Here is a 12045-nt window from a genome sequence, read left to right as displayed (position 1 = left end):
GTCATGGCTGTCTCCAGTGGGTGACACAGCAGCAGAGGGAGGTCACCTCACCGCCCCTAAGGGTCCTGCCCGTGTTGGCTGAGGTGTGGGTACTGCTCCCATTATACAATACCATGGTTTCAAACGGGTAACTGGAAGCAGTCAGACGGGTAACAAACCCCTCTTCACCCCAGCACCAAACTGCTATCCTAATTTCCCCATTCGTTGCTCACTGATTTGTCCATAAAGTGCCTCTGATCCCTGCAAACTGAACTCCACCCAAACACGTTGGGGCCATTCCTGGGTTGCCCTTTAGGGCCACTAATTGCTGACCTGCAGTGAGCCAGAACCAAACTCAGCACGGTGGAGCCCGAGCCTGGCCATCACCGCAGTCCAGCTCTCCTCCACTGGCCCCTCTGCTTCACCTCACACCAGCTACAAAGCCACATCAGCAGCTGCTCCCCAAGTTCAAAAAGGCAGCCCCATCCTAATTGGCTGGACTGGTGGCTCACCCGGTCGTCCATCACCTCCTGCTGTTGAAAATAAATAATAATAAAAGTACTTTAAAATCACATATACAAAGCAAAGCAGCCTAGAAATCAAAGCCACCATTTCAGAGAGATCGGAGCATAATGCTAATAACTTTCGGCAGCTTCCACTGTGGAGTTTAAGCAGCTGCCAAGTTAAATAACCAGGAGTATCCTAAGTTATCTTCCAGTGGACCATAAATGCTCAGCGCCGACTGCCCCGGCGGGGCGGCCGGACGGGCGAGAGCACGGCCGGGCCTGTGGGCCCCTGCGCCCCCCGCCGGGACGGGGCCCAGGCGGAACGCGGTCCCGGGGAGCCCCTCATCGGACGGGTTTGGTTGTCGGGGGCCGAAAGGGAAAGCCCCACTGGTTTTCGATGTCAGCGGCTGGGGAGCGTTTGGGGCCGGGGCAGCGTGGCCGCAGCTAACGGGGCCGGGCGCCCAGCGAGCCCTGGGATGCGCCTGGGCTGTTTCGCGGGGCCGGGCGGGCACCGGCAACCGTTTATCGGGGATGTCAGAGGCGCAAAAATAACGTGGGGGACGATCGCGTTTGCGTTGTGAGAGGCTTCGCGGTGAGCGCCTTCCAGGGAGAAAATCCGCAAACCATTTCGCCCCGCCAAACCCCGGGTGAAGGATTAAAACCCCACAGGAAGGCAGAGAGCGGCGCTGGGATAGGACCCCTCAGCCCGCCCGACGTGCGGCCGCTCCTGCCCCCCAAAGCCGGGCTTAGGGCACAGAGTGGGGCTTAGGCACGGCGGGGCTGGGGCAGCTGTCCCAAAGTCAGTCACTTGTAATAGGCTTGCCGGAAGAGCAGCAGTGGAATTGATAGAGACAGCCTCCAGCTGCGCCTAAACCTGCGGTTTCAATTAAAATACTGAGCTCCGATGCGAGGGTTTGAGCTGGGATCCCCAAGAGCTGATGCGCAGGGAGTGCGGTACCCCGGCTCCTCACCCTCCACCGGGACTGCTTCGGGCCGCGGCCCCGGGGCTGCTACACGGGGTCCCCGCTTCTCCTCTCCCCCGGGAGTCCCGAGGCCTGCGGGACCCGCCGACTTGCTCGGTGCGGAGCGGGGAGCCGGCGGCTGCCGCGCCTTCGGCCGGGGAAGGGAAAGAGGGAGAGACCCGGGCCGGAGAACAGCCCGGCAAGGGGAAGCTGGCAGCGAGGTCCCGGCCCCGGCTCCGCAGCCCTCTTTTATCCTGCCCGAAATCATCTCGTTTACAGAAAATATTTGTTTGCACTATTAGTTGGTACTGGAGTTAATTACTCAACGTGTGAGCGGGGAGTAATATGGATAAAAGCAGCCCCAGTGTTTATTGTGTGGGTGAGCTGTTTGAGCGGTGCTTGAATAAACTGCAATTAGGGTTAGATAGAGATTAATTAACATGTGAGTGGCAAGGTGTAAAATAGTTCCCAACCCTCCACTCAGTATAATCTGCAGGCGAGGAAAAGAAGTTTGTGGAGGCTAATTAAATACTTTGCTAAAGCCGGCGAGCCCCGGGAGCGAGCGGAGCCCAGCCGATGCCTGCCCCCTGCTCGCTGCCGGGTAGAGGCTCTCTGCTCGGCTCCCCGGGGCTCTCCCGCAGTCCAAGCACCGGTTTGTGCCGGTGCATACCGCTCTCCGCGGTTTCATCTCACCTTCTCCCCCCTTAAAACGCGGGACCCATCGGAGGAGACCGGGAGGACAGCAGCAAGCAGGGCTGGGGGACAAGACAACAACTCCTGATGCTCCAGACGGGAAGACCCCTATTCCCGAGGCGGGGTGTCCCCCCTCACGTTCCCGAGGAGCCCCCGGGGCAGGGCGCTCCCCTCCGCCAGCCGGGGGCTGCTGCCGCCGCTTACAAAGTTTGTCTCTGGAGCGTGCTGTGGTTCGCAGGTGAAAAAGCCTGTCTGCAAACAGCCGCCGGCGAGCTGCCCCGCCGGGGAGGCTCGTCAGAACCCCCCAATTCCTCCAAACTTTCTTAGGCGTGCGAGGGAGGTGGGAAAAGTAATAATAAATATAGATAGATAGATAGATAGACAGATAGATAGATAGATATAGGGGCCTTTTCATTGCTTTGCTTTACCTCTGGCCAGGCTCAATCTAAACCCTTCGCTCCCGCTCCCCCGCCCCCTCCCCCGGCTAATCCTCCCCTTTATTTTAGAAACACACAAAACCAGGTTCCACGCAGCGCTATAGTGGCTACAAGTGAAAGAGAACTGAGCGCCCTGAATCGCTGGGGGGAAATTGGTCTGGCTGAATAGCCCCGGCGAGGGACGGGCGGCTAATGGGGGCCAAGGGGGGTGCTGCCGCCGCGGCCGGGCCCCCCAAACCAGGTGGACACGGGGCTTTCTCAATGCCCGCGTCCTCGCATCTGAGGGTTCTGCAAATCCTCCCCTCCCGCATCAAGTCGTTTTAATTAGAGAGAGGAAGGGAAGGACCCCCAGCATCCAGGCGCTGTAATGTAGAGTCTCCTATTTTGAGGAAGAGGGAGGATGGAGGGGGAAGGGGGGGGGCACGACCAGGGCCATAAGGGGGAGCTGCTCGGCTGCCCCCCCCCCGGGAAGCGGGCACCTTTCGGGGTGACAGTTTGCAAACCTCCCGCTCGCAGCGCACGGGGCCGTGTTTTAATTTATTTTTAAATATTTTTTCATTTATTTATTAATTTATTTTTTAAAAAGCAGCAAAAACCCAGCCCCGGACTCGACTCCCTCCGCGTTTATTTAAGGCTAATCACCAGCTACCCTGAGAGGGGTGGAATTAAACTTAGTTTAATTAACATTAATACACTGTCCTAATTAATGGGTTGGCTATTAATTTATACATGCTGGGGAGGCTCGCAGATAAGTGACAATTTATTAATTATCTTCCAGCTCGGTTGCAACGGAGCTGATTGCAGATGGGTTGCCAAAATAACTCGAGCATGGTTGCGTGGTAGTTGCTTTAGGAAGGGAAAAAAAATTCATTCTCCCCCTTCTTAAAGAAAAAAAAATAAAAAAAAAGAAAGAAAAAGAAGAAGAAGGAAAAAAAAATCCTCACGCTCACTCGGAGTGGCTCTTCTAACCCCAGCAAGAACTGGAGCACTCTTTTCCACCCAACTTGTGAATCGCACTTGCCTTCTAATTTGCCACATGCAAAACGATTCCTCTGCTTTGCAAGTTGCTTTTTAAGAAGGGAGAGAGAGAGGAAAAAACGCAGCTCGCACACGAGCGATTTGTGCGTCTTAAACTGGAAGGAAATTGTGCGTGGAGAGAAAGGAGGGGGGGAGCTCCTCTTCCTCTCTCTGCCCCAGCCCACCGCGCTCCAGCCCGGCGCCTCGGCTCGGGGAAGATCCATGGTGGCATCCCCATGTCATTCTGCTCCAAGTGACTTCATGTGATGTCAGCTTTAAATGTACGAGACCGTGATCTGACGCTCAGGAAGATGTTTGCTATCAAAATGTGACGGTGGCCACACTGCGCTGCTTGGATGAGGCTCGCCGGCGCTGGGCAAAGGTAAGTGGTCCCAAGCCGAACCCCGCCGCCCCTCACCCTGCTCCCTGCCCCCCGCATCCCCTGCACCGCGGCCATCGGTGGGACTGGGCTGGGTGGCATTGGGCTGGGGGAGACTTTTCTTTTTCTTTCTTGGTTTTTTTTCTTTTCTTTTAAATACTAACAAGGTCTAGCTTGCATGTTACTTTAGCGTGTTCCGCTTAATGAGCAGTAATCTGGTACCCTACGTGCCATTGTTCCTGGATATGTTCATTTGAATGTAAATAGGGAGGGGGTGCCGGTGGGGGGGGTTGGGGGGGGTGGGGGGAGAATAAGGTGCTTATTAAATTGATTTGTCTCCCTGGCTTTTCTGGAATGCAGAGCCGAGAGCGGGAGCGACTCGCTGCTCACACCAAGTTCCCGCACGGCGGAGCGACATGGCGAGCCCGGGGTCGCTGGAGACGGTCATGCCTTCCTCCTGCCCCCGGCACGACGGCAGGGCCGCCGCCGCTAACCCCTCCAAGACCCTGGCCTTCTCCATCGAGCGGATCATGGCCAAGACGTCGGAACCCAAGCCAGCCTTCGAGCAGAGGCACGGAGGGCCGGAGTCGGAGCCGGTCAAGAAGCCGCTGAGCCTGTGCTCACCCCTGCCCTGCGTGATCCCCATCCCGCCGCTGAGCTACGAGGTGCCCTCCAAGACTCTCAGCTACTCGGAGCTGTGGAAGAGCAGCCTGCGGGGCGGCGCCGGGCTCTGCAAAGCCAACTGCGGCGTGTGCTGCAAGGCAGAACTCGCCCTGGGCCAGCCCAGCGGCCGGCTCATCAAGCCGCAGGTCATCCACCAAGCGGGGGCCGTGCCGGCCGCCCCCCGCTCCCTTTACTACTTCAATTACCTGGACGCCGCGTACCACCCGGCCGACATCCTGCACGGACAGCTCTTCCCCGCCGGCCTGCTGGGCGCCCCGCCGCCGGGGGGCCTCTCGGCCCACCAGAAGCTTTTTCTGCTGGAAAACGCCAAGCTAGCGGGGCTGGCGGCCGAGAAGCTGCCCCCACCGCCGCCCTTCGCCCATAAGGAGCGGCTGCCGGGACACCTCGACCAGGTGATGAAGGATGCGGCGGCGGCGGAGCGCGGCGGCCCCCCCAAGGGCCACGCCAAACTGGGGGGCGGCGGCGGCGCGGCGGAGGGAAAGCCCAAAAACTTTACCTGCGAGGTCTGCGGCAAGGTAAGGGGGGCGCCGGCAATGGGGAGGGAGGGGACGACACACACACACACCCCCCCCAGGAGCGGCCGGGCCGGGCCGGGCCTGACCTCGTCTTCCCGGCGCTTCCCCGCAGGTATTCAACGCGCACTACAACCTCACCCGCCACATGCCGGTGCACACGGGGGCCAGGCCGTTCGTGTGCAAGGTCTGCGGGAAGGGCTTCCGCCAGGCCAGCACCCTGTGCCGGCACAAAATCATCCACACGCAGGTAGGTGGGGGGCTAGGCGGGGGGGAAGAGGCTGGCCCCCGCCCCCCGCAGCCCCCCCTGACCGGCCTCTCGCTTTCCTTCCTCCCCCCACCCGGTTGCAGGAGAAACCCCACAAATGCAACCAGTGCGGGAAGGCGTTCAACAGGAGCTCCACGCTCAACACACACATCCGCATCCACGCCGGCTATAAGCCTTTCGTCTGCGAGTTCTGCGGCAAGGGCTTCCACCAGAAAGGTGAGCTGAGCTGGGATGGGACGGGGCCGTCGCCCATCGTTAGAGGAAATGAGAGGCGGTGAGGCCTGCCCGGCTCGGCCGGAGCAGCAGCCGCTCCCAATTACTTTCCCTGTAAGCGGGGCCGCATCGCTGGGCCTCGCTGATGGTTCTCCCTAAATGCTTTTTAAATGAGAGGTGCCGGGCCTTGGTCCTAATCCAGAGCCCCTCCGTTTGCCGCGGGTCACCGGGCTGACCCTGTCTCTCATTTGTGCCGTGACAGTTGCACGCTGCTCCGCGCTGACAGGGACCGAGTTTGACAAGGCGGGCGGGGGGAGACCCTTCCTAATGCCCCCCACCCCGTCCTGCCCGGCTTTACCTGTGCACCGAGCGGCCTGGGCACCCTCGGTAACCCCCTTTTCCACCTTCTTCCTTTCTCGCAGGCAACTACAAGAACCACAAGCTGACCCACAGCGGGGAGAAGCAGTACAAGTGCACCATTTGCAACAAAGCCTTCCACCAGATCTATAACTTGACTTTCCACATGCACACCCACAATGACAAGAAGCCCTTTACGTGCGTCACTTGCGGGAAAGGATTTTGCAGAAACTTTGATTTAAAAAAGCACGTCCGAAAGTTGCACGACAGCGTCTCCAGTGCTCCTCCGCCGCGGGACCCCGGGCGCAGCGGGCAGAGCTAAGGGCCCCGCACGCCGCCTCACTCGGACCTGCTCCACCAGGCCAGCACTATTTATCCAAACCAGCCTTTGCTTCTCTTCTTTTCCCCAGCGAGCTCAGCCGCCGGTAGCAAGCGATCCCGAGCCGCAGTTGTATATAAGAGGAATCTTATTTAACGGCGCGTTGCGCCGCTGGAGCAGGCCAGGAGGGGCCGGGCTGGCCGCCCCCCGCCAGGACAGCGCTCTTTATCCGTGTCTGTAAATCTCCATTTTAAATGTACGCTCGAATAAGTGAGGAATATATCTATATCTATATCTATCTATCATGGGACAATAAACCGACCCTTCGCAGGTGTCTCATTTCCCACCTCGGCCCCGGTCCGAACTGGGGACCGGGCTTAACGGCGCTGTCCGCCGGCTATACGCGGCTTGCGGGAGCTCCGGGAGCCGGGACGACGGCGGGGAGAGCCAAGCCCTGCCGCCCCGGGGCCCACCGAGCGCTGTGGAGGAAACCGAGCGAGGGCGGGAGGGCAGCGGGCGGCTTCCTGGTGCTGCCGCCCCCCGGGGAACGGGGCAGCGCCGCTGCGGGACCCCCGGCGGGCTGCGCGAAGGGTGGTTCGGAGTTTCCCAGCGCCGCTTCCCGGGGTCGGTTCATTACGGCGTGTTAAATCCGCTGCTGAATGACTCTCTTCCCCTGCATGCAGATAAAATGATCTCACGCTTGCTTTCCGAGTAATGACCCAAATTAAGAGAGAAAACACAGACCCTTCAAACCGCATTACATTAATCTAATCACTCCCAGCAGGCCTCAGAAACTCTTTTTGATCAGAATATGGATAATCAAGCACTTGGATAACACTAAATATTCCCTTCTCATCTCCACCCCTCCCTCACTTTTAATATGCGAGTGTCTATTCCGGCCACGTCGTTAGGAACAATATTATTCTAGCGGAGTAAGGAGCTGGAGCCGGCCGTGCGTGTGCGTGTGCTCGGGCCGGGCTTGCCAATGAAGAGGGGAACAAGCGAGGCACCAAAATGCCTGGGGACGGTGTAACGGGGAGTTCACCTTTCTCCGCTTAATTGAGTAGCTAAACGGTGGGAGGCAAGGACAAGCACAGCTCGGGAGGCGACCCCGCGCTCCGGCTTTCGGGATTCATTAATCGGCTGCGATGCTCCGCTCTCCCCGAGGAGCGGGCCGAGCCCGGGGGGTTGCCGGGTCCTCTGCTCCCTCTGGAGGGAGCGGGGCCAGTTCAGAGATGCTCTGGGTTTGCATTTTGAAGTACCAGAAGTAGCGTTGGACGGTTTGCGTCGGGTGAGGAGCGCGAAAGGATGCCCGTGGTCCTGACAGGGGGGGAAGATCGTGGTGGAATTTGTAAAAGATTTGGGGAGAGTTTCAGGTTATATTAAAAAAAGAAATAAGAAAAATTGAACCCTGTCTCTGCTCTGGGAAGCCTCGGGGGGTTGGGGGGGGAACCGTGAAGGGGGTGTATCTCAGCCCCTCATCGGCAGATCGCGGCTGCGAACCGCCAGCCGACCCCCTGCTCTCCCCAACAACGGGGCTGGAGGGCCCCCGGCCCGGAGGCATCGGAAGGGACCCGTCTCCTCTTGAATGGCCACTGTGCTGGGGGACACACGGCAGGACAGGGTGCCGGAGGCGGCGAGCGGCGGGTTGTGCGCACCTCGGGAGCAGCCGCGGAGCCGGTCCCGCTGCCAGGGCCGGGGAAAGCGGCACTGGAGGAGGGCAGGGCTGTGCTGCCAGGCGGGCGCCCAAAGCGGGTCTCCCCAGACAGCGCGCAGGCTGCTTCCCCAGAGCTCCTGACAGGCGGGAGCAGCGCGAAACCTGCTCCCGGGAAGGGAATTAAGGGAAGCGCGTTCCTTTCGTATCTTTATAAAAAGCGGCGTTGTTTACAGAGCCCTCTGTGAGAGGGGGAGCGGCATCCCCGTCACGGCTGCGGGCATCCTCAGGGCACCCCGGGAGCCGCGCCGGCCCGGTGGGTCACCCCGGCGGTGGTGGGCAGCGCAGCCCGTCCCGCGCCGGCGTCGCTCCGGTGTCTCCCGGCCTCGGGCGCACCGGGAAGCGATCGCCACCGGCCCCCTCACCCCCTCCTTCCCCGGGATCTCACCCGGATCCCGGCACACACAAGCCGCAGATCGCGGGGGAGGGGCGGTTCTGTCAGACACACACACGCCAGAGCCTCCAATTATCTTCTCCCTCACAAGATGTTTCTGCTGTCCACGACTGCTCACACTTCGGCACTCTTGCCAGCAAGCCTCAATAATAACACAAAAACCCGCACAGAAACCCCTCTCTCGGCACCGCAGCCAGGCACACAACAGATTGAGCAGGGCCGGTGCCTCGGGGGGGGGGGGTGGGTTAGAGGTGCCTCCGCGTACAGAGCGAAGAGCCAGCACCCTCGGGCTAACCCCCGCCTAGCTCGGCTCGGCCCGGTCCGGTGCGTCCCTGGGACCGGGCAGCAGCCAGGTGCGCCCCGCCGGGCACCGGGAAGCGAACAACCTGGAGGCAGCTGCGTTGCCCTTTTCCCTGCACTCCGCTCTCCAAACGTCTGAGCAACCAGTTTGCTGCTAGAAACATGTTAATTGCCAACGGAGCTCATTAAGGCATGCACATGCAAAACACAGCAAGGGAGATTAAATGGACAAAAGCGCAATAATGAACTGTCAAAAATCGGACCCATCTACAAGACCAGGAGCACTCAAGAATGAGGCATTTAGAGGCAACAAAGGATTGTCTGGGACAGGAAGAAAGGACGACCTAGACTTTTGTTTAGTCAACACAATTGATTACAAATGAGAGATTAACAGGATAGCTTCAGAGTTTTTTTGAAGGAGGCAGAAGAGAAAAGTCCAATTAAGTGCACCGAATGTTAACTACATTGATTTCCACGGCCAGCCCTAGAGAAATTCTCATTAAACCATCCCTGGCGATCCCTTTTGGAAAGTAATTTGTCTCCCTGATGGAGCAGAGAAAGGGAGCCGTGTAAAGAGAAAGAAGCGCTAGTTCTTGGCACAATGAGCTTAGGAGACACACTGGAAAGAGCCAAAGGGGGAGTTAATGAGCATCTGACAAGCCGCTTGGACCCGGGCCTGGAGAGCAGCGATGAAAAGATGGAATTGGCCAACAACTATTCTTTATATCAAACATAAAAAGGCCAATCTGAAACAGGGCTGCTCAAAGCTGGTGGGGAAGAAAAGAAAGGCCCCCACTGGGGGGTGGAGTGGAGGGCTCAACTGCCCCACTGGGATGGGGAAAAAACACCATAATCTACCGGCATGACCCTCTCGGAGACCGGGGCTGCGGGACCCGGCACCACCCCCGGTCAGGGTTGGGAGGGGGCTCTGCTTCACCCCACACCGCCCCCCGGTAAGGGAACCCCAGGCCCGCCGCGCTGGGAACAGCTCTGGGAGGTTGTCCCGCAAGAGGCACATCACCAGGCGGCACAACAGCGGCCTGGCTCTCCCCGGGAGGCCGCGCCGCCCCGAATCCGCCTTCCACCTTCCTCCCGGGGGTGCATTTGCCCGAACACCCCCTGGGACCAAGCACCTCAAGGCAACGCGCCTCCTCTCCCCTCTGTAGACCCGGCTCGCTCGGAGGCTCTTAAATCAGATTAGGGCTCGTTAATAACAATTTTGGCTTAAGTCTGTATTGACTTAGGTTTAGGAATGGCTTAGCACTTTCGCTTAAGTCAACACGACAGCTAAATTGACACATGCCTTTCCCAACCCGCAGGGCTCCCGCGGACGCACAGGTGCCCGCAGGATTCGTCCTTCTGCCGCTTTAAGCCGTTTTACGCGAGTATTTGCATTATCTTTGAGCGAGCCACCGGGCCTCGAGGGTGCCGGCCCGTTCCTCATGTCACCCACGAGGGTCCCCCACGGAGGGCTCTGCTTCCCGGCCACCTCTCGAGGTTGAGTGCTTCGAGCTCTCGCCCTTCTCGCTGCTCAGCCCCTGTCGTCCTTCCCCAGTCTGTTCCCTAACGCCCCTCGCCACCCCTACGGGTGCGGGCCTCGGATATCCCAGAGAATCGGGGCCGCGCCGACAGCCGGCTCCGATACCGGGCGGGACACCGGGGGGCACCGAGGGACACCTGGGGACAGTGCAGGCAGAGGGGACGAGAGGCTGCTACCCCGGGAGCGCGCTGCGAGGGGCTGTAATGATGGAGCTGCTTGGTGACCCATGCTCACCCCACACTCTCCCGAGTGCTCCGGCGAGCAGATCTTACACCGCAACGAGCTTCACCCCAACCCATTCCCCTTCCTAACCTCCTCTCACTACCACCCTACCTTCTCCCAGCCACCAGCTCTGCGACTCTCTAGGGTGACCCAGTGTTACAATTAAAGTCCTCAGTAAAGACATATAAAGAGGAGAAAAAAAAAATTTACCAGCTTGCTTCTACCGTCCTCCAGGAAACCTATCCGACCGTTTAACATTACTCCTAGCCTACTCATACCACTAACCCTGCCTGAGCTAATGCCACAAGCACACGTTATTCCTTTTTCTCTCTTGCAACTGCTTGATTGATTGAATCATGGGCAACACGTGCCCTCAATTAAAAACATTTAAACGAGGTGCATGTGAACGCCTGTGTTGGGGCGGGTTACTTTTCCTTCCCAGGGGGTGCACTGAGCCCTGGGACATCGGGAGCACAAACAGCTCTCTGGCGTTTATGAGCCACCAGTACTCATAAAGTCGGAAAAAACGTGCTTTGAAATGACCCCCGGAAGAGCGTGTTTAGTTAGGGCAACGCCTCGTTGTCCTCACCGGGGACAACGAATTGCTGGATGTGGAGAACAGGGGAAGGGGCTGCCCCCAGAGTTCTGGGTTTGTAACCCCAAAGCAACACCAAAACGTGGGTTTTCCTCCAGCATTTGCATCTCTGCAGTCTTCTGCAAACGCAGCAACTGATGAGTGACTTTAAAAGCGAGCTGGTAGGGAGCAGAAGCAGAAGATGGGCAGGGTCCGGGCACTCTGCTTCACCTCTCCCTACTGCTGGCCGAGGTGCTGGGAGTAGCCCCAGCCCCGCCGAGTGGTCCCATCCCCATCTTGCCACGATGTCCCCGCTACCAGCGGCCGGGGCCAAATCTCTCGCCCAATCGCAACGGGGATGAGCGCTTGGAAGACCTCTGCGATGGACAGGATTGTCCTGTGGAAAGGCTGAGGCGTTGAAATCGCTCAGAAGAGCACCTGAGACTTCCCGCAAGCGCTTTCCTCAAGTCCCGTTAACTGTCTGCTACCCCTTCTCCCGTCTTCCTCACTGCAGCGAGTTGCCAAGATATTTCACATAAATAGAAGCTTTCTGATTTATAATCAGCCTCTTCCTTCTGATTCATTATGTTAATGAACTGAGATATTACCAACATTGGATTATCGCATCACTGAATGAATCCAGCAAAAGAAAGCTAATTATAGAGGAAAAAGCCAAGTGGACCCGGAAACGGCCGGGAAACAGTGTGAAGAGTTAACCAGCTGTTTAAGCTCGCTCTAGACACCGTTCCCAAATGACAGGAGTGCGATAGTTTCGTTCACGCAGAGATATCCTTCCCCTGTAGATGTACAGATTCGTTTCGCACCGTCACGGTTATAGTTACGGGCAATTCCAAGCGACTTATCCCGCTGTCCGTAGCTTCCCGGGGAGCCCCGGCTCCGCTCGGCGAGGACAACCCCCCCCAGCCCCCCCGCGCCGTTCCCACCGCCCGTCTCCGGCCATCGCCGCTCTTCTTC

At 58.6% G+C, this 12045-nt stretch overlaps 1 protein-coding gene across 2 annotated transcripts; it reads left to right on the top strand.

Annotated features, from left to right (window-relative positions):
* The first annotated feature begins 2555 nt into the window (after positions 1–2555).
* Positions 2556–7083, top strand: FEZF2 (FEZ family zinc finger 2). Of its 2 annotated transcripts, XM_061354219.1 has the most exons (6): positions 2556–2941; positions 3356–3976; positions 4334–5172; positions 5285–5419; positions 5521–5653; positions 6073–7083. In XM_061354219.1, exons 3-6 carry the CDS (start codon positions 4390–4392, stop codon positions 6327–6329), a joined length of 1308 nt encoding a protein of 435 aa, XP_061210203.1. In that variant the 5' UTR covers positions 2556–2941; positions 3356–3976; positions 4334–4389; the 3' UTR covers positions 6330–7083. The 2 variants fall into 2 exon arrangements, with proteins under 2 accessions (XP_061210203.1, XP_061210202.1); XM_061354218.1 differs by lacking the exon at positions 2556–2941 and having other exon boundaries at positions 3048–3976.
* Positions 7084–12045: the final 4962 nt, after the last annotated feature.

Source organism: Neopsephotus bourkii, unplaced genomic scaffold, assembly GCF_033783945.1.
Source record: "Neopsephotus bourkii isolate Nb327-2 ecotype Australia unplaced genomic scaffold, CSIRO-AGI_Nbou_v1 NB_719, whole genome shotgun sequence".
Lineage (NCBI taxonomy): Eukaryota > Metazoa > Chordata > Aves > Psittaciformes > Psittacidae > Neopsephotus > Neopsephotus bourkii.
Note: the sequence above shows the minus strand (reverse complement) of the source record. Positions and strands in the feature narration are given on the sequence as shown.

What these genes read in the sequence shown, in the direction of transcription:
- FEZF2 (XM_061354219.1), top strand. Translation starts at nt 4,390, where the DNA reads ATGGCGAGCCCGGGGTCGCTGGAGACGGTCATGCCTTCCTCCTGCCCC. An exon ending in CCTGCGAGGTCTGCGGCAAG is followed by an intron (nt 5,173 to 5,284) that starts GTAAGGGGGGCG and finishes GCTTCCCCGCAG; the next exon opens with GTATTCAACGCGCACTACAA. An exon ending in ACAAAATCATCCACACGCAG is followed by an intron (nt 5,420 to 5,520) that starts GTAGGTGGGGGG and finishes ACCCGGTTGCAG; the next exon opens with GAGAAACCCCACAAATGCAA.